Genomic DNA, 22,018 nt, shown 5'->3' on the forward strand with positions numbered 1-22,018 from the left:
TTTACACCGCATTGCCGCGGATAAGTTGGATGCCTGTCCTAGATGTGGTGCACTCAGAGCCGGATTTCTCCATTTGGCTTGGGAATGCCCGCTGGTCGGAGACTTCTGGAAGGCAGTGGTAGTCCGCATCAGGAAGATCACATGCCTACACATTGAACTAACCCCACTTCACTGCTTGTTGGCCCTAGTCCCCAAGCCTAGGAAGAAGAACCTTTCCTATAAAATGTTGCAGCTGCTATTGGTGCTGGCTAGGAGACGGGTGGCTATTACTTGGATGGGACAGAGGGCACCGGACATGTTATTGGGGATGTTGGGGAATGGACATTGGCTGAGGAAACGCACATGCAGCATACGCGTAAAGATGAGCGGCTGCAAGAGGACTTGCTCGCATGGAGAATGATGTGCGCTGTGGGGTCAGGTGGCAGCGATTCCGAGGCAACTAGTGCTGAATTGTACTCCTCAGCCGGATCGGGACCTGAGGATGGGGAGGTGGGGAGGGAAGGCTGGTGTTGGCGTAACGCCCTGAGGACCACGCACACGATTCCTTAACGACAGTTGTATTGTATATGATTGCTTTGCATCCCAAGGATTTGAATTTCGTATCTACTGTTATATCTGCACCTGCCGGAACTGAACTGGGGCTATGACGTGTGTACACTTGTATTTTTCTTTCTACCGATGCCAATTTGGGGGGGGATTCTGTTGTTCATTCTGCTGAAAAAATAAAGTTTAAAAAAAATAATTAAGATTAATAATTATTTTATATTGTTAAGTAAATATACATGTTCAAAAATATTTTTACATTACATTTATTATTTTTGCATGTTAAGCTTTTTTACATTATTTTAACTATGTTTTATTTAATTGTATTTATTATTTAATTACTTTTATATTATTTTTAATACATTAAAAAAAAATCTATATTTCAACTATCGATAACTATCGATATTTTGTACTCGATATTTTAGTACTTGCTAGTTTGTAAATAGGGATTCTATATTCTGCCCCTCGATATTTTGGAGTCGATATTTTTGGCAGTTGATATTTTGTTCCTTGATATTTAGTCACTCAACCGTGGAAAACAAATTATGAATCCCTAAGTGCGAACTACCCAAACTGGCAAAAAACTGTCTCAGCCCCGTGGAGAGGTATAGGCCCAGCAGTTAAGGGTTAAATAACAGCAAAATTGAGTAAAGCTTAGAAGTTTGCATATACAAATATAATATTGATAACAAAAAGCAAGACCTCTGCAGCCTATCATTCTTTTGGCTGCAACCTATTCAGTTGGCAATACAAAAGATCTCCTTTGAAGTAGTAGTCTAATTATCTCAGTCCTTTCTTTTTTCAATATTCTTTGCAATTACATGGAATCTCGTTTAACACACATTGCGTCTCACTTCATTAAAATGACAAGCTAAAAAGGGGTTCAAGGACTGGCAACAGACATTGCTTTTAGGTTCCAAAATTCTAGTTTTGATTTTTCATTCAGTGTTTCCAACATACACTTTTCTGCAGGGGCATTTCAGCAGATAGATAGATAGATACAATTGGCCATAGTAGGAGCTTATTACAGACACTGTTCAGTAGTATGCATGGAGATTGACTGTCAAAAGCACAACATTTTTAGCCGACTAAATTAACTGATAGATTATAAAAAAGGAAAACAATTGTTAATAATGACAGTGGCCATAATAGGAGCTTGTTACAGACACAGTACAGTTGTATGTATGGAGTTTGACTGTCTTTCTAGTAGGAAGCATAACATATAAAGACATGCCTGAATATTTTGACAGGTCAATCAATCAGGAAATTGTAGAGCACGCTACTTACCCGTGGGGTTCTAAAAGAGCCACTGGGTGGGGTAAGCAGCTACCCTTCAGTCGAAGAGCTAGGTCTTGCGTGGCTTCCTGAAGATGTTCAGAGAGGAGGCGCGTCTGATATCGATCGGGAGCTTGTTCCAGGTCTTGGCCGAGATGTAGGAGATGGTCCTTCCCCCTGTTCTGGCTCTGGGGATGTGCGGGGTTTCTGTGAGGACGGCGGATCGGAAGTTTCTCTTGGGTGCGTGGAAAGAGATTCTCTCATTGAGGTGTTGGGGTCCAGTGTTGTGGAGGCATTTGAAGGCGTGGGTGAGTATCTTGAAGGTAACTCTTCTCGACTGGGAGCCAGTGGAGGTCTCCATAGGTGTTGGGTGATGTCTTCGTGTCGAGGGACGCAGAGGACGAGTATTGCTGCTGTGTTCTGTATGGTCTGAAGTTTGCAGAGCAGAGACTTGTTGATTCCGGCGTAGTGGGTGTTTCCGTAGTCAAGTTTGCTGGTTATGAGAGCGTGGGTGAAGGTTTTTCTTGATTCGGGGGGGGGGTCCATTTGAAGGTCTTACGAAGGATGCGGAGGGTGTTGAAGCAGGTAGAGGCGACAGCATTGACCTGCTGGCCCATGGAGAGGGAGGAATGATGCCAAAGTTCTGGGCATGGTCGTGGGGGTGGTGGGCTGCCGAGGTTGGTGGGCCGCCGAGGTTGGTGGGCCACCTGAGTGATGATCCCTGAGGCACTCCGCAGTTGATCTCTGTGGGTTCAGAGTGGGAGGGTGGCAGTTGACTTTAAGGCATGCATGTAGACATGAGGTGAAAGCTGCTTGTGAATGGCAATAGACGTAGAGTTAAGAAACAGAGATGCAACAGGGCATTGGGCCTATATAAATCTATTAGTGGTTGCCAAAATGGTTAAATTTGAACTGCAATTCTATCACAGTAACATGCAGAGCTGCATTTAGTTTGAGGCCACACCCTAAGCAAAATTGGCGCATTGCACATTATCCAGCTCAGTTGTGACTTAATAGCAATATAATAAACTATTCAAGTAGCAGAAATAGTAAGCACCTACCTGCCCTTTGAATGTGTTAGTTAAGTCCAGGTACTCTTCGGCTTTCTTTAATGCGGAAATCACTTTTTCACTATCTACATAAAAACACATACATTAAGTAGTATTATAGCCCGAGTACAGTTTCTCTTTTCCTACAACTATTAGCCCACTTCCTCTATATTTCTGTAACTGACCTAGCTTTGCTCTTAATAATGGGAAATGTCACATTACCATTGAATCAACATTTAAGAATACTCCCTTCCCTCGCTGACAGATATTAATGGTGTAAAATAATGCTACAATGGGCAGACCTAGCAAAAAATAGATTGATTGAAAAGCTTACATTTATCCGAATCACTGATAATCACTCTGGGTGCATTCTATATTTATTTTTGATTTGGCATTAGCCAAGACCATCTGACTTTACTAAAAGTATACACATATTATAAAGTTATAAATATAATATACTATACTTACTTTTAACCACCTCTCTTCATCCATTGGTCTGTAGTTGTGTCACATACATTTTGCTTCCACCCACTACAACATAAAGCATGGGGCAATGGGCCGGCCTAATAAAGCCACATCAACATACAAGGCAGTTCCCTTCAGTGCCAATGTTTTTGTTTTTACTTTATAATTATGTGAATGTTGGCTTTGTGTTGAGAACCTGATGTGATAGCAGGACCCTTTTGATGTGTGCAAAGGGCACCTTCCAGCTTTATCAGATTCCATCTCCTTCTAATGCTGTTGGACATTCCGTTTGGAGTGACCTTGTTTATTTGACTGCTGCTATTTCAAGTCAACTCATGCAAACTCTGAATATAAGCTTATCAGTGTGGTCTAGCTATCTATCCAAACTTGTCTGTCTTTCTTTTTTCCTTGTTTCTTTTTATTTGTGTTTTCTTTCTTTCTTTGTTTCTTTAATTTGTGTTTTCTTTCTTCCTTTCCAGCTTCTTTCCTTCATTCTGGCTTTCTTTCCTTTCTTCCTTCTTTCCTTCATTCTTGTCGTCCTTCTGTCCGTTAATTTCTGCTTTCTTTATTTTCTTCCGGCTTTTCTTCCTTAAGTTTTTTTTATTTTCCTTCCTTCCCTTTATTGTTTCTTTCTTTCCTTCTGATCTCTCTTTCTTTCCTTCTTGCTTGCCTTCATTCATGATTTCTTTCTTTCTTTCTTTCATGCCTTATTTCTCAAAGGCAAGAGGCTGGCAAAATGTCAGACCAATTGGCTTTTGTTAAGGTCTGTGTTATCCAAGACCGTCTGATTTTATTAAAATTATGTGCATAACATACTTACTAAGAGGGATTTCTTTCTTTCTTGCCTTATTTCTCTAAGGCAAGAGGCTGACAACCAATGTCAGACCAACTGGCTTTTGTTAAGGTCTTTGTTAGCCAAGACCGTCAGGTTTTATTCAAATTATGTGCATAACATACTTACTAAGAGGGATTTTTAGTCAGACTTAATTCATCAGTCTGTAGTTGCCTCATTAACATTTTTCTTCCACCCAGTGCAGAATGCATCAAGGGGCAGTGCATTACGTCAGCTGTTGGCTGACTTCACTATGACTTATAGTATGCTGCCCATTCATGAGGAGCGAATCCACAAACAATGTAGTTCCCTTTGGGGCCAGGGAGGTCTATAGTAATATCTGCTTTTTAGAGAACCAAAAATACTTTTGCTCTTAGCCAATGATTTTTAGATTGAGGATGGCCCAACAGCTTCTTGAACTGTAAGGTTTTACAAAAGACATGAAACAACAGAACAAGAATTGGCAAAAGGCTGGTGGTCAACACGAGCCTATTGGCTTTGACAATGATTGTTTAGCTTGTGTGTGCCATTACAAAGGGGGACCCAACCTTGTCCAGCAGCCCCTAAACTGCTAGGTGATGTCGCCTCTGAACAGGAATTCAAGTAATCCAGACCAGTTTGGAATACCTCCAGAGTAAATGCCACTGGTTCTGATTAATACAAGCACTGTAACTTTTTTGTGAGAGAATTGCCCTAAGTAGCAGGATTACACCCACATTTGGGTCTCTTGTTTGCTTTGCTATAGGGACTCGTGTTGCATCTACAAAATGAGGCCAAACAAGGCTGAAACTGGTCTGAGGTAGCTTGTGTTTCCATTGAGAACTGACATGCTCCTACAGTTCGGGCTGGACTGTTTCAACTGGAACAAGACTAGAGGCCATTGGTATATGGTTGGTCACCTGCTGTAATGCACAGATTAGCTAACAAAACATGTTATCTGGAATGCACCTACAGTAATTACTAGGGGTGCAGATTACTTTAAGCATTTCCATATATCAGAATTGTGCTTCCTACAATGATATTAAACAGTTTAACTGTTTATAGATTTGACACCCTTCAATTTCAACCTCTCTTTCCATGGGAGATGACAGACGGCCCTCAACTTATGTCTAAGGAGGAAGATATACAACCTTACACTATTTAAAATAGGACGATTTACAGAAACTGCAAACAATATGCGGCATCAAAGCAGCAATAAAGAAGAAAAACAAACTAGGAAATTACCATGTTCTGAACATATATCTAGAAAAATTATTGCAAAGAGGACACCTTTCTGAATTTCCAGGGCTCAACAAAAGAACATGCAATACCTGTAAACTGGAAAGGCTACTCTTACTCTGAAGTGGTGTGCAATGGAAACATTACTGAATGATTCAAGAAGTACTGTAGTGAGAGACGTACTTTGGTCTTCGAATATCTGTTCTACCTTGACAGTCCCAGGGAGGCCCATCTCTAGCAAACAATGTTCGATGAGCACAGCTCCATACGCTAGAATTAAAGAAACAAACACACGTTACAAAAAACCGTAACATTTCACACACTGTACCAATATTCCTGAAACATTTTCGCAACTGGGCAAAAACAATATTCTGTGAGAAACGGAATGGACATGCAAATGCTACTTAGTTTTTCTCTTAAGTCTACAGCAGCATCTTTCGCCACCACCCTTGATTAATAAATAACAACTAAGGTAAGAGGAAACTGGTCCATCATTGACATGGCAATTATCTGAACATCCCAATCCGGGCATAAAATTCTGCCTTTGGAGGTTGAATTAGTGTTCATGCAATAGTGCACTCTAAAGAAGAAACCAAAATGAAATATGTTTGTGTTGAACAAGTTATCTTTCACCTCCTATCAAAACGGTGAGAACGTGAATGAAAGAAAGAGGGAGCATTCAGAGCCAAATAGCAATAGAGATACAATTAGCAGAAACACTGGATTGTCAACCAGGATTACTGGGAAACCATTGCTAAAGAGGGTGGACGGCCACGACCAAATGTTTTTTTTTATTTTTTTTTATTAGTTTCAAAATGACATGACAAATACATTTCACCAAGCCATTTTCAACAATTAGTGATTCCAGCCAGTATATAACTTCTGAAAAAGCAAAAGAACAAATCAACACGCATCCCCCTCCCCCGGCCCGAGCTTCACTTCTGCAGTTAGAATACACAGGGGTGTCACCAGTCTTATCCAATCATGAGGAGCAAATGTCCGAACAGTTAGGTACCTTCCGCTTTAGTACATGTGTGCAAGGAGCTACCCCCCCCATCCCATAACATGTAGCAATTCAGTCTTCAGTCATTGTGAGCACTACCAGTATCTTCCTCTGGTTCGGTGCGGGCCAATAAATATTCCAACTATGTCTCCAAACAGAATTTCTTATATAGTGTAAAACTTAAAAGTATTGGATTTCAATCTTTGAATGACTGCCATAATCCTCTAAAGTATTATTAATGAATATGGCGTTCTTTATAAATAAAAATTCAGCTAAACAGAAATAATCTGCTAAAGAGTATATTACCCCACCCTCTCTATTACCTAATACACTTACCTTTTTTTAAAAAAAATGCTGAGATACTGTGTTTTTTCATACTAGAAATCAAAAATCTGTACTACAGATGTATATTATTTCTCTTAATAGTAAGTTGGACTCACAACTCTCTGGTTCAGCAAAATCATTTCATCAAATAAAGCATGAACACCTCTCTTTGAGTCACGGGACCGTCAGCTAAGAAAACGCACTTACTATTTATGAGGTATGCGAACATTCCATATAATAGATGACAACTATACGCCTGGTAATAAATATTGTGCACATTTCTTATGTGCAAGTCTGTATATATTACATAGTTTTCAAATCTAAGGCATAATATATTCTTTTTCTAGACATTTGCCTCAATGTGTGTATAAACCACGTTGAGAAAGAAATTTACAGACAAAACTCCCTAAACGAAGCATCAGATATGACAAAAACACAGTGACTATCCTGGTAAGAGACATGGCCATTTAAAAAGTTGTATTTGGAAATGGGTTAGTTTGGCTCAAAGAAAAGTACTGTTTGTTCTGATGAAGTCCGCAAATGATAAAACGTAGTGTGTATAGTACTGTTTTGACTGATCACTCCAGCTTAAACAACAGGTTCTGCTTTGCCCACCGTATTTAAAAAGAAACTATGATAAGTGAATGTGTCTACAGTGACAAAATACACACGATCTTCATAGTCCCAAGTCCCAAAATCATAACTGCGTAAGGAAAGTGGCCTTCAATGGAGTCTTTTGTTTGATCTTAAAAAAGTTTCATAAATGCTAAGCATATGAATGTTGTACATATATGCAATGAAATGTTGTGCTTTTTTTGTGACGTTGTCGTACTGGACAGTAATAATAGGTTTTAGAAAAATTGTAAAAATGTATATGTTGCTATGATGTATAAAAAAATGTTCAAAATTGTAAATAATGTATATATATGTGTTATTTGTAGCCCTGAAGAAGTCCGTTTGGACGAAACGCGTAGGCACTGGCTACAGCATTGTTTTTATGGAGATAACATTTGGAACAGAATAAAAGATCTAACTACTCAACTATTGAAGACTCCTAACTTACTTGGATGGATTGGTTGAAATGTTGTAATTATATGGTGTTCTTTCGTGATTATTGTTTCACTAGTTACTATATGATAAATAAATAGATCATTTCCATATATTCGTAGAGTGCTGGACATTGTGTCAGATTGTGTTGTTTGAGACTTTTTCAGTCTCAGGGAGACTTAGGGGTCTGGATCTCCTGTCCATAGCACCTAAAATTCTTAGATACTTAAGTGACACTAGTGGATAGGTGCAATTCCATATAGCCTCAAACCCCTGTGCTTAGTGTGTATCATACTAAATTATTGGGCTAAATTAGCACTATCCACTCACAAAATGGATTTTGATGACAAGCGGGAAGAGATGCTTGGTGACCTATTTAAATCAAAAGGGCCAAGCACAAGTGCTCCTAAAGCTTCAGCTCCCAAGAATGAGGGACTAAAAGAGAAATTTCACAAACTAGAAAAGTTAAAAAAACAGGAACTCGCCAAATGGTGGGATGGGGCGACCCTGCGTAAATACATCGAGAATAAGAAGATACCTCGAGGGTTAAGAATCCTCATCTTTCCAAACTATGAGGATTTGGAACAAGATCTGTTGGACGACTGGGAGGAGGGTCTTTATGACGCCTCCTATCGTATGATGAGGATTCTTATAACCAATGCTGAAAGGAAAGTGAATAAGATAAAAGAGGAAATTTCCAAACTTGAAAAGGAGATAGCGGATATGAACTTGAAGGATGCAACACTTAAAAACTATGACATCCTAAAAACTGAATTGGCAGCATATCAAGTGTATCTGAAAGAGAAAAAAATTAAAAAAATCATGAGAGATGAAAAGGACTATGCCAATGGGCGCATATTCACTTTTTCCAAAAAGTATGATGATGTGGCACCAAGGCCTGCTACTGTACAGAATAGCTCCACTAGAACTGCCAGTGTATCATCAAGCAGCACCTCCGTGTCCTCCATAGATAGTGATCCAGGTGAGGGAACAAGTCACCAGAATACCTCTAGCTCCTCTGTTTTTTTAAGAGAGGTCCAGCGATACAGGCTGGGAAACAAAAAGAAAAACGCAAATTCAGAATCAGACGGGGAGGGAGGAAACAGAAAACAAGGAGTACAAACAAGATTACAGAGCAAGACCCAATTGAGAAAGTAGGAAGTGATGAGAACAACCCTTGTGTTTCAAATCAACTACACATTGTTAATTTGTCAGATAGAGTCCTCTCTAATGAAGAAACTGCTGCATTGCAAAAAGGCCTTAATTTCTGTGTAACAAATACTTGCAATTTTGTCAATTTGCATGTTGATCTGTATCACTTTGTCAGAAAATTGAGATTAAAAAAAATTTTTGAGCATCAATCTGTGGTATGTGATGTCATGCGCACTGAAACAAATCTGTCAAGTATGTCCATCAATGATCTAAATGCTACACATCTCTTGGCAACCATGGATGGGGAAAATGACAACATTGACATTGCAGACACAGCTAGCATGTTAAACATAACTGAGGATGTCAGCAATGATAGTGGCCTACGATTAAAATCAAAGTTTGTACCGATTAGATCGCAAGACACGTTTATTGATGATTTTTACACAAAAGTCACACAACAGCTATATCAACTAGAGGATAAGCATGGCCCTAACTCACACTGCAAACACACCTACAATATGTCCAAAAAAGATAGAGAGATCGTCAAAGCCTTACAGGACGATAAAAATCTGGTCATTCGGGAGGCGGACAAGGGTGGGAATATCATCCTCATGAATCGCTCTGACTATCTAAAAGAAATAGACAGACAATTGGGAAACACAAGTTGCTACATGAAGTTGACTGAAAATCCAATCAAAAAAATTGAGCATAATATCAATTCACGGTTAGCAGATTGGCATGAATCTGGATTACTTTCTGATACAGAATATAGATACCTACAAGCCCAAGACTCCCGCTTTCCGTGTATCTATGTACTTCCTAAAATCCATAAGGGGGGGGAGGGCTTTCCCCCCGGGAGGCCAATAATATCAGGCAATGGAGGACCAACAGAAAATCTTGCCGAATATGTCGATAAATATCTGCAGCCCTATGTAAAAAACTTACCAGCGTATCTGAAGGATAGCAGTGATGTTCTATGCAAACTGGAAGATTTTCTCTGGGATAGTCCAGATCTAATGTTTGCCACACTTGATGTGGAAAGTTTGTACACTTGTATTGAGACTGAATGTGGCTTAAGAGCCTTGAAACATTTCCTCTATAAACGGAATGCTAGCAATTTGGGACACACCACCATGCTATTGGAAATGGCTCGCATGATCTTAGAACTGAATGCCTTTTTGCATGACGGCACGTGGTTTTTGCAAAAGCAGGGGACGGCCATGGGATCCCGGTTTGCTCCGTCTTATGCGAACCTGTTCATGGGTCTGTTTGAGGCGGAGCATGCCTGGGGACCAGGATCCGTAAAATGGAGTGACAACATAATATTTTATGGAAGATATATAGATGACATTCTGCTAATTTGGAATGGAAGTGTCTTAGATCTGACCAGCTATCTTGAACATCTCAATAACAATAAGTTTAATGCAAGATTGACCATGAACTACTCTGAAAAAGAAATTGATTTTCTGGATTTAAGGCTGTATATAAAAGACAACAGAATACACAGCGATATACACAGGAAATCAACAGCATGCAATAGTGTATTGCATGCCGACAGTGCTCATCCCAAGAGCACTATTAATGCAATACCATACGGAGAAATGGTCAGGGCTCGTAGAAATTGTAGTGAGAACCCAAATTTTTTAAACCAACTCACTATAATACAAAACAATTTCGTCGAGAGGGGATACTCGAAGCAGTGTCTGAAAAAAGCTGAATCAAAGGCCATTCAAATAGATCGAAAGTCTACTCTAAAACCCAAATCAAAGAGTTCTAACAAAAATGAGGAAGTGCTATTCATAACAGAATACAACGCGTATAGTGATCACATCTATAACATCTTACGCAAAAACTGGCATTTACTTAAATCTGGTCCAATGCCAGCTGGAACTATTTCTGGAAGACCCAGAGTTGTTTATAGGAGAGGAGAAACACTGAAGAAAAAATTATGTCCAAGTTATGTAACCAATGCCACTAGTACAATCTCCTCCAAAAACTGGCTATCAGGCAGGCCAGCAGGATTTCACATTTGTGGCTCATGTAGTGTTTGCAAGATTGGACTTAACAGAAAGACTGAGTTCAAATATAACACTCCGAAAAGCTACACAATACGAACCTTTATAAATTGCAACACAACCCATACAGTATACGTTTTGGGTTGTGCCTGTGGCAAAATCTATGTGGGCAGCAGCACCAGAAATCTTAAAATTAGGATACAGGAGCATGTAAGAGCAATCAAAAACAGAGACATTAAGTATCCCGTTGCTACTCCCATCCAAACACAACATCCTGATAAAAGTGACATTTGGTTCCATGCTTTGGAACATATAAAGAGTCCACCACGAGGAGGTAACAGAGAAGTAAACTTAAGAAAGGCAGAGTCAGGATGGATTTGTCGCCTACGGGCGACAACTCAGGGGCTTAATGTCAACAATGAGCTGCATCACTTTTTATAAACATGCGCTCCCTCTCTTAAAACATAGATCTGTAAAATGTACCATTCCAGAGAAACATGTCTTGATTCTATGGACACCCCTACAATATATACCTGGTTTCAAACTGAGTTAACAACTAACAGGTTAGTAGGATTGTGACATGGAATCGCTTGCAATATATCATGGTATTATGCATATTGTCATAGCAGATACTAATATCTTGACCACATTCAGAGCGGGTGGAATATAAGGAGCCTTTTATAGACTCCTAATTAAAAAACATCTATTCGTTAGTGCTTCAAATAATGATAGCACTTACTCAAAAATAAGAGATGTGAAATGGATTACCTTAAAAATTAAATAGCCAACTTATTTATTAACGTGTGGAATACTCAATGACAAATAACTATGAACATAACATGTCAATTTCTCTATATTCTTCTCCTGATATAAACACAAAAAGCGACTACTTGCCTCTGACGTCAATGCGTTTGAATCCTTTTCTAAGATGGCGTCAAATCTAATCTAGCAAATAGGACTAACACATGCACGGGCCACCGGAGTTCCATCGGTGCATCATAAATTTCTCAATGTTCCAAAAATGATTTGGAAATTACTAATAACAACTCTCCATTTCTTTAAATATCGTTTTATGCAATAATACGGGCAACTTTATGGACAATTTTGTCTTTTTCGTTTACATGCAACAAACCCATTCCAAAATGGCGCTTGTTAACTGGCACATCGAATCCAATCAACTATGGCTTTCACATAAATTTCTGGCATCGTTAATATAATTCGTAAATTACTTTATAATAATTTGTAATTAATCTCAAAGCTTCCGGTGTAAAATTTGAGCAACTTCTTGGGCAAATCTGCCCTCGCGTTTTGGCAATAAATAGACCTGTTCCAAAATGGCGCTCGTCATTGCATACATTAAACGCTATGACGATACCCATGGCCCAAAAATGCATAATAACACCGTCTTTACAATTGAGATGGAACACCACAGAATAATAATGGCGCTATCGATTAGAGGATATCTTGCTTAAAAGCAGAAACTTTTCTTCCTCACCGAATAAAGGGGTAGCAAACACCCTACAAGATGGCGGTTACATTTCAATGCCTCAAGTGCTCACCTTCGCGGTGACTACTTAGAATCTCGAATGAGATCAGCTGTGCCCAACTAAGAGATCCAAGCGGGGTATTTAAACGAGAGGAAAGACAAACTCATTTGTAGACGGATGCGGTTATGATGCCAGGATGCTTCGACTCTAGAGCCAACAAACAAGTAAGTGTGGGAAATACTGTGCTAGATACCTTATTTTAGAATTAAATTTGGAACGCTTGTTAAAGTTAAGTAACCATGGGTAGTATTATGCAAGATGTTTGGCCCAAGAACCTAAATTTGGGAAACTTGATAATCCGACTGATATAACTTATAAGTACTAAGTTAGGTTCTGTGGTAATGTGTTTATGCACACCTCAAACTGGGGCCAGATCGCTTGTTATTTCTAAATCAATGAATACCTTGGAATTCCAACTATGTCTCCAAACAGAATTTCTTATATAGTGTAAAACTTAAAAGTATTGGATTTCAATCTTTGAATGACTGCCATAATTCTCTAAAGTATTATTAATGAATATGGCGTTCTTTATAAATAAAAATTCAGCTAAACAGAAATAATCTGCTAAAGAGTATATTACCCCACCCTCTCTATTACCTAATACACTTACCTTTTTTTTTAAAAAATGCTGAGATACTGTGTTTTTTCATACTAGAAATCAAAAATCTGTACTACAGATGTATATTATTTCTCTTAATAGTAAGTTGGACTCACAACTCTCTGGTTCAGCAAAATCATTTCATCAAATAAAGCATGAACACCTCTCTTTGAGTCACGGGACCGTCAGCTAAGAAAACGCACTTACTATTTATGAGGTATGCGAACATTCCATATAATAGATGACAACTATACGCCTGGTAATAAATATTGTGCACATTTCTTATGTGCAGGTCTGTATATATTACATAGTTTTCAAATCTAAGGCATAATATATTCTTTTTCTAGACATTTGCCTCAATGTGTGTATAAACCACGTTGAGAAAGAAATTTACAGACAAAACTCCCTAAACGAAGCATCAGATATGACAAAAACACAGTGACTATCCTGGTAAGAGACATGGCCATTTAAAAAGTTGTATTTGGAAATGGGTTAGTTTGGCTCAAAGAAAAGTACTGTTTGTTCTGATGAAGTCCGCAAATGATAAAACGTAGTGTGTATAGTACTGTTTTGACTGATCACTCCAGCTTAAACAACAGGTTCTGCTTTGCCCACCGTATTTAAAAAGAAACTATGATAAGTGAATGTGTCTACAGTGACAAAATACACACGATCTTCATAGTCCCAAGTCCCAAAATCATAACTGCGTAAGGAAAGTGGCCTTCAATGGAGTCTTTTGTTTGATCTTAAAAAAGTTTCATAAATGCTAAGCATATGAATGTTGTACATATATGCAATGAAATGTTGTGCTTTTTTTGTGACGTTGTCGTACTGGACAGTAATAATAGGTTTTAGAAAAATTGTAAAAATGTATATGTTGCTATGATGTATAAAAAAATGTTCAAAATTGTAAATAATGTATATATATGTGTTATTTGTAGCCCTGAAGAAGTCCGTTTGGACGAAACGCGTAGGCACTGGCTACAGCATTGTTTTTATGGAGATAACATTTGGAACAGAATAAAAGATCTAACTACTCAACTATTGAAGACTCCTAACTTACTTGGATGGATTGGTTGAAATGTTGTAATTATATGGTGTTCTTTCGTGATTATTGTTTCACTAGTTACTATATGATAAATAAATAGATCATTTCCATATATTCGTAGAGTGCTGGACATTGTGTCAGATTAGGAGGTTGAATTAGTGTTCATGCAATAGTGCACTCTAAAGAAGAAACCAAAATGAAATATGTTTGTGTTGAACAAGTTATCTTTCACCTCCTATCAAAACGGTGAGAACGTGAATGAAAGAAAGAGGGAGCATTCAGAGCCAAATAGCAATAGAGATACAATTAGCAGAAACACTGGATTGTCAACCAGGATTACTGGGAAACCATTGCTAAAGAGGGTGGACGGCCACGACCAAATGTTTTTTTTTATTTTTTTTTTATTAGTTTCAAAATGACATGACAAATACATTTCACCAAGCCATTTTCAACAATTAGTGATTCCAGCCAGTATATAACTTCTGAAAAAGCAAAAGAACAAATCAACACGCATCCCCCTCCCCCGGCCCGAGCTTCACTTCTGCAGTTAGAATACACAGGGGTGTCACCAGTCTTATCCAATCATGAGGAGCAAATGTCCGAACAGTTAGGTACCTTCCGCTTTAGTACATGTGTGCAAGGAGCTACCCCCCCCCATCCCATAACATGTAGCAATTCAGTCTTCAGTCATTGTGAGCACTACCAGTATCTTCCTCTGGTTCGGTGCGGGCCAATAAATATTCCCGCAGAGGGGCCCAGATATCTTTAGGCCGGGACCTCTTTGGAAGTTCTTCTTCATAGAGGGTCAGTTGTTCGTGACAGTACACCATGTCAGATAGCCATTTGGCAGACGTAGGATACCGTTTCCCATTCCACATGAAAAGCACTCTGACAAAGCGCCCAATAACACCTTTCACACCAGGCACGTATCCCAACAAGCATAGCACTGGGGTGCAGTCTAGCCGCTGTCCAGTCATAGTGTAGAGTAACTCCAACACCTCTGTCCAGTACGAGTGTACTCTACAACAGTGCCAAGCCAGATGCACAAAGTCCGCCCTTTTCCGGCCACCTCGCCTGCAGCAATTCGTATCTCTAAGACCCATTCTGTGGAGTCGTACAGGGGTGCGGTATGCTTGATGTATGAATTTCAGATGTATTATACGCAAGTTGCTGTTGGCCGACATTTACCCAGTTACACTACAAATCTGCTCCCACATTTCCATCGTAATCTGCGGATCCAAAATTTCATTCCACCTGTCAAGGCCCCTATCTGCCGTCAGCACCGTCTCTTCTTTTACTAGCCTATATAACTTAGTGAGCAGATGTTTCTTTGTGGCCGCTGTGAGAACTAGCTGTAACGATTTAGAGGTCACTGGTTCCTCTGGGAATGTTGGATAATGATCTCTTATAGCCCTGCTTAGTCGATAGCAAGTATACATAAATAGCGGCGTAGGATTAGAGACATAGCTCAGTTCTGTGCTGGTGATATACGTACCGTCATTATATGGATCCCCATAATCGATATACCCACCTCTTGGTGTGCGCGGACCGAACCCCGTTCGCGTGCAACTGAAATAGCACTGTGCCCCTCAATAGCCAGATTCAGAGCGTACAACGGGAGCCTATTAGTACACTTGCCTATATCCTGCCATGCGGATATCGTGGCGTCTATAGTGTTTATCTCAGACCGAGGTGTGGATCTGTGAACATGCGTAATTATGCACTCGTAGCGGGATCTCCCCCGCGCCTCCCTCCTCGACCGCCACGTGGGGAATGAAATCATGCGGTCAAAACCAAAAGAATGCATATTGGGCCAGTGTGCACAGGTAGTCTGGGGCACAGAATCCTCCTTTTTCAAACGGCAAAGTTAGCGTGGCCCAGCTAATTCCCGGCGGTTTTGGCCCCCACACCAGCCGAAGGAGTTGGGATTGTACGGTTTTGAAAAAGTGTTTGTTTAACCGGATGGGGATGTTACAAAATAAGTACAAGAATTTAGGGAGCACCACCATTTTGATGACTGCTATACGATCCGCTAAGGACAGAGGTAAGCCGACCCACCGGTTGCACCAAGGCAGTATAGGCCGTTCCATAGTTTTCACGAATTACCGTCGCCGGATCCCGGTGTATCCAGATGCCCAGATACTTTACTGGGTCTTCAGTCCACAATAGGGGATACTCCACCTGAGGCGAACTGGTCGCGGGCGTTAGGGGAACAATGACAGACTTCTCCCAGTTAATGGTTAGTCCCGAGTATAACCCAAAGCGGACATATTCTCGGATGACCTGTGACAAGTACCGTTGCGGTTCTCGAATATAGAGAACCATGTCATCCGCATAAGCAGATCTGCCCACCGGCCTGTTGTTAAAATTCAGAGCCGCCGCCTTGTGAGTTTGGCGTATTCTACACGCAAGGGGCTCTAATACAATGGCAAAAAGGAAGGGGGACAGGGGGCACACCTGCCTGGTACCTCGCTGGATGTTGAAAGGATCCGAGGTAAGGCCACCCACCCTTACACGCGCCGACGCGTCTGTGTATAGAATTTGTATCCACCGGACATAAACCGGGGGGAATCCCATCCTACACAGGAGGGAGAACAAGTATTTCCACTCTATAGAGTCAAACGCCTTGGCCGCGTCCAGGAGCATGGCCACGGCAGGCAGATCAGGGTTGAGCACATGGAACATGGCGAATATCGTTCGGAGGTTCCAGGATGTAGATCTATCTGGGATGAAACCAGACTGGTCTGGTAAAACCAGTAAGGGCATCAAAGAATGGAGTTTAGCGGGCGGTATTTTCGCGCGAATTTTGGCGTCAAAAATAATCAAAGATAAAGGGCGATAAGATTCACACCTAGAAGGATCCTTTTCCTTCTTCATCAAAGTAATAATAAGCGCCTGTCGCAGCGTTGGTGGGAGATAGCCAACCTCATGCGCTTCCGCATACATCGCTAGGATGTGGGGTATGAGCAGTTCCGAGTACTCACTCACCACCAAATGGGAATATTTCTCCCAGAAAACTCATCAGGCAGCCAACAAACCCAAGGAGATCTTCACGATTGTGCATGAGCTAGCTGCCTCTGACAGAGTCGTTCCCAAGCCTATCCCTTCTCAATCCCTCTGTAACGCTCTCAATGACTTTTTTTATTGAAACGATCACTACCATTAAACAGAACATTCCCTTGGCCCCATCTTTCTTCTTCTGCCCTGCGTTACCTCCGCCCCCATCTTCCCTTGAACAATTCCCTCTGATCTCCGAAGAGACCTTCCATACCCTTCTGGGGAAAGTAAAAACGGGCTCCCCAGCAGACTTCTGCCCTGCCCATATATTGAGGGAGTTTTTTTCTTGTTGTCCAGCACCCCCAATTACCCTCCTTAATACCTCCATTACCCTAGGAACCGTCCCAGACACATTTAAATCGGCCACGGTAATCCCCATCCTAAAAAAACCTGGTGCCAACCCCACCGCTTTGTCTAACTTTAGGCCTATCTCACTTCTCCCGCTCCTGAGTAAGATCCTTGAGAGCCACATCACCTCTTCGCTCTCAATCTACATCGAGGCTAACCACCTATTGGCTATCCATCAGGCCGGCTTCCGTCTCGCACATTCGACGGAATCTGTTGTCCTCTCGGTGGTCGATGAATTTAGACGTGGCGCCGATACTAATTCCCCCCAGGCCCTAGTCCTCCTCGATCTTTCCGCCGCCTTCGACACGGTCCACCATTCCATCCTTCTCGACCGGGTCGGGGGCGCCGGTCTGCAGGGGCCGGCCTTGGTCTGGCTTACCTCTTTTTTAGCAGACCGTACGCAGGCTGTCAGGCTGGAGGGGTTTCTTGCACCTTCCCGTTCTGTCTCCTGCGGGGTACCCCAGGGCTCATCTTTATCTCCCCTTTTGTTTAACCTCTACATACATCCCCTTAATGTTGCTTTACAGGAGGTCACGACGTTTAACTACGCCGATGACCTCCAGCTTATCTTCAACCTCTCTTCTTCTCCTGACTCAATCGCTACAGTTCATTCCACCCTTACTTTCATCTATAATTGGATGAACCTTAACCAACTGAAGTTGAATCCTGAAAAGACAGAAGTAGTTCTTATCGGTGGTCCTTCTAATCCCTGGTCCTCTGTCTTTTGGCCCCCCATTTTTGGTTCCCCTCCGTCTCCCTCTGCCACTGTTAAAACTCTTGGCATTAAAATTAGCCAAGATCTCTCTATGCGGCCCCAGATCAGCTCAGTGGTCTCCTCTTGCTTCCTATCCCTCAGAACTATTCGTAAAATCTCGCGGTATTTCTCTGTTGAGGCTCTCAAACTTATTGTTATGGCAATGATCTTATCCCGCCTGGACTACGGCAATGCACTGTATGCTGGCATTCCAGCCTACGAACACCGCCGCTTGCAGCTCATCCAGAATCAGGCAGCTCGCCTTATTTACATGCTTCCCAAATCAAGTCACATCACCCCTCTGCTGAAGACACTCCACTGGCTCCCCATGAGGGAACGCTCGCTCTTCAAGATGGGCTGCCTCACCTTTATGTCCTTAGCCGGCACTGCCCCCGCCTTCGTTAGATCTATGATCAACGCATACGTTCCTGGCAGAAGTCTTCGCTCTTCCTCCAAGCTCCTGCTAAACGTCACTCGCTTTCGAAAGAAGAAATCTGGTGGCTCCAGATTTTCTACTCTTGCCCCCTCCTTTTGGAATGCACTCCCTTTTGCGATTAGATCCATTCCCTCCTACGTAGACTTTCGCGCAGCTTTAAAAACCCACCTCTTTTCCCTAGCATATTCTTCTTAGCCCGCCCCCCTTTCTTGCTCAGCTCCCAGTTTCGTTCTATAGCGCCAAGAAACCGCTTGGTAGTCGAGCGCTCTATAAAACACTTTCAACTTCAACTTCAACTACTGTTTATAAAATTCTGCCGTCAGCCCGTCGGGCCCAGGAGCTTTTTTATTGGGTAAGGAGAGGATCGCCTCCTTAATATCGGCCTCATCGATGGGCAAGCTAAGGAATTTTCTGTGAACATCGGATAGCCAGGCGCACGCCGTATCAGCCAAGTAGTCACTCAAGGCGGATTCAGACAAATCACCCCGGGAAGTGTACAACGTTTCATAGAAGGTGCGGAATTGACCCAGTATATCTTCGGGGGTAAAGTGCAGCTCCCCTCTGTCATCTACTATTTGCTCTATCAGGGGTGTATCCGCCCGTTCCTGAAGCCGATTCACTAGTACTCTGCCAGGTCTTCCACCCTCCCCGTACGCTCTCGCTATATATCTCTTAGAAATATATTTCACCTCGGAATCCGCGAGAGAGTTATATTCCTCAACGTACTCTCTAATGTGTGCCAGTGTTTCCGGTGTGGGCATTGCATCATAAGAGGCTTCTAGCTCCCGCAGTTTGTCCTCAGTATGCCGCAATTGTCCTCTCAGATCCCGCAGGATACCCGCTGAAGTACTTATACACACACCCCTTATAGTGACTTTGAACGCCTCCCACAAGGTAGCTGCGCTGTCGACTGTGCCCGCATTTAATTCAAAATATTGTACTATCCCCTTCCTAATTGTGTCCTCATATATGGGGTCTAGGAGGGAATCCGCCCGAAACCGCCACGTGAAGGGGCGGCGCATGTTGTGGGGCACTGAGAGATGTATCCTAACTGGATTGTGATCTGATAGGGTCCTTGGTAGTGCGCTGGCTTCAGTCACCCATCCCTTAACCACCCCGTCTACTAACCAATAGTCCAAGCGTGACCACATATTATGAGCAGGTGTGATATGTGTACCCTCCTTAACTCCAGCGTGTCTCAAGCGCCAGATGTCCGATAAGCCCATCTCATCCATAAAGTCACGTATACATTGGGCAACTTTCAACATGCGATTACTAGCAGATATAGACTTATCCAGCTGTGGATCCAGACAGGCATTCAAATCACCTCCCAACAGCAATGCCGTTTCCGGCCAAGTACGCAACACCTGGAACAGAGATAGGAACAATGCTGGCTTGTCAACCACCGGGCCATAGACATTGGCAATGGTCACTACCACCCTCCCCAACTTGCCCCACACCACTGCCCAGCGGCCCTCTTTATCTACATGAGTATCAAGTGGCTGAAATGGGGTAGCCTTTTTAACAAGTATTAAAACTCCACAGGCATAATTAGAGTATGAGGAGACCAAACGGAAGGTAGCCCATCAGCGTGCTATAGATCCCTCAGTATGCTTGGTCAAGTGGGTTTCCTGTAATAGGGCGATATTCGCACCGTGTCTGTCTAGTTGTGCGAGCACCTGTCTGGTTTTCTTGGGCGTGTTCAGTCCTCGCACATTCCATGTAATGCAAGTGTACGTCTTACCCATCATTAGTCCAACTCAAGGGTAGTGTCGAGCCAGCATGCTCCCCCACTGCTATGTAACCCAGTACCTGCATAGTGCACAACAGACTGTAAGCGGAATTCTAGATCTTAATCTGTAAGCAGAACGTGGGCCCAGACCCCGAACCCCCCCCACCCACTTTGGCAACCCCAACCCACCAAAGACATAAATCATCCCCCCCGCCCCAACATGGATAACAACAACCATGATGACATTTGGGTCATTCCCATTGAGGGTTGTGGCGGCACTGTACACTTCCCGCGCTAGGCGGAAGTGGACCACCACACCAGTCGTCACCCAGCCCCACCCTTGTAGACAACCAATATTAATGAACGCAGTAACAACTCATGAGGAGCAATTCTGTCAAATCAGCAAAGTAACCCGCCGGCCCCAGAGCCCCCTTACAGGTCCCATCAGCATTGCATGTTTATCTATAGAACGTGTCCCAGAATATACTAAGCATGGAAACACACAACAGTACCCCGGGCAGTCTCCCCGCTCCCACAGTGCCCTCAGCATCCCGGGTAGCATCTGGCACATTGCAGTAAATAGACAACATCAGAACAGTACAATCAGTGAGAACAAATTTATACTCAGTCCTCCACGTCCGACATATCACCGGGGGATCTGCGTCGTTTTTGCAGAGATTTAGCATATGCCATCGCCTACTTCGGTGTTGTAAAGATTTTTCCCCCCTCAAACTCGCCGATGCGCAGCCTAGCTGGATAGAGCGTAGCATGCGGTATCTGTTCCTGCAGGAGCAACTTTTTCACATTTTGGAATTCTTTCCTCACAGCCTGTACCTGTGCAGTGAAGTCTGGGTAGAACGAAAGAGGGGTATTCTGATACATTACTTTGCCCTTTTGTCTCGTGATCCGCAGGACAGTATCCCTGTCTCTGTAGTTGAGTAGTCGAACAATGATGTGTCGCGGTGGACTACCCGGGGGTGGTCTAGCCGCCAGCGACCTGTGAGCCCTTTCAACCGCAAACATAGGAGAAAGCTCATCAGCTCCACAATACTCTCGTAGCATAGTCTCGATGTAATCCTCCAGCCGACCCACATTTGTCGACTCCGGCAGGCCTAAGACGCGAATGTTTTTGTGCCTTGACCTCGCTTCGATGTCCTCGTTCTCAGCTTGAATAACCGCCAGTAGCTTGGCCATGTCCGATGTTTTACCTGCTACCTGTTGGAGCCTGTCCTCCGCATCAGAAATCCTCTGTTCCGCTTCGCCGATACGTGCGGCTTGTTTGTCTAGTTTGGCAGAGAACTGGTCCATGCGACCGTTCAGGGCTTCGATCTTGCCGTCAATCGCCTGCAGGCTTGACTGTATGGAAGCCAGCGCTTTTTCCAAAGTGGATGTGCCCTGTGATTCAGTGTCCGTGTCTAGGTCCGACATTCCAGCCTGATTCGGCTTCCCACTTTTCCGGAGCTCGAATGTCATTTTTGGTTGGGTTTTATCCGTTTGCCCATGTTCTGCCTGCTAGTTGGTCTCTCGGCCAGTTAATGCGTATAATCACAGCCTCTATGCTCCACTCTGAACAGG

General features: G+C 42.5%; 1 protein-coding gene across 1 annotated transcript in view; it reads right to left on the reverse strand.

Moving 5' to 3' along the window:
* The window catches only part of NEMF (nuclear export mediator factor), a 546,593-nt gene that overhangs the window by 320,944 nt on the left and 203,631 nt on the right, over nt 1-22,018 (reverse strand). The window contains exons 7-8 of the mRNA XM_078659711.1: nt 5,566-5,652; nt 2,880-2,953 (exon numbers count right to left, since the gene is read on the reverse strand). Coding sequence (XP_078515837.1) covers nt 2,880-2,953; nt 5,566-5,652 — 161 coding nt within the window. The remainder of the gene's footprint in view (nt 1-2,879; nt 2,954-5,565; nt 5,653-22,018) is intronic.

The sequence above is a fragment of the Lissotriton helveticus genome, chromosome 9 (assembly GCF_964261635.1).
Source record: "Lissotriton helveticus chromosome 9, aLisHel1.1, whole genome shotgun sequence".
NCBI lineage: Eukaryota > Metazoa > Chordata > Amphibia > Caudata > Salamandridae > Lissotriton > Lissotriton helveticus.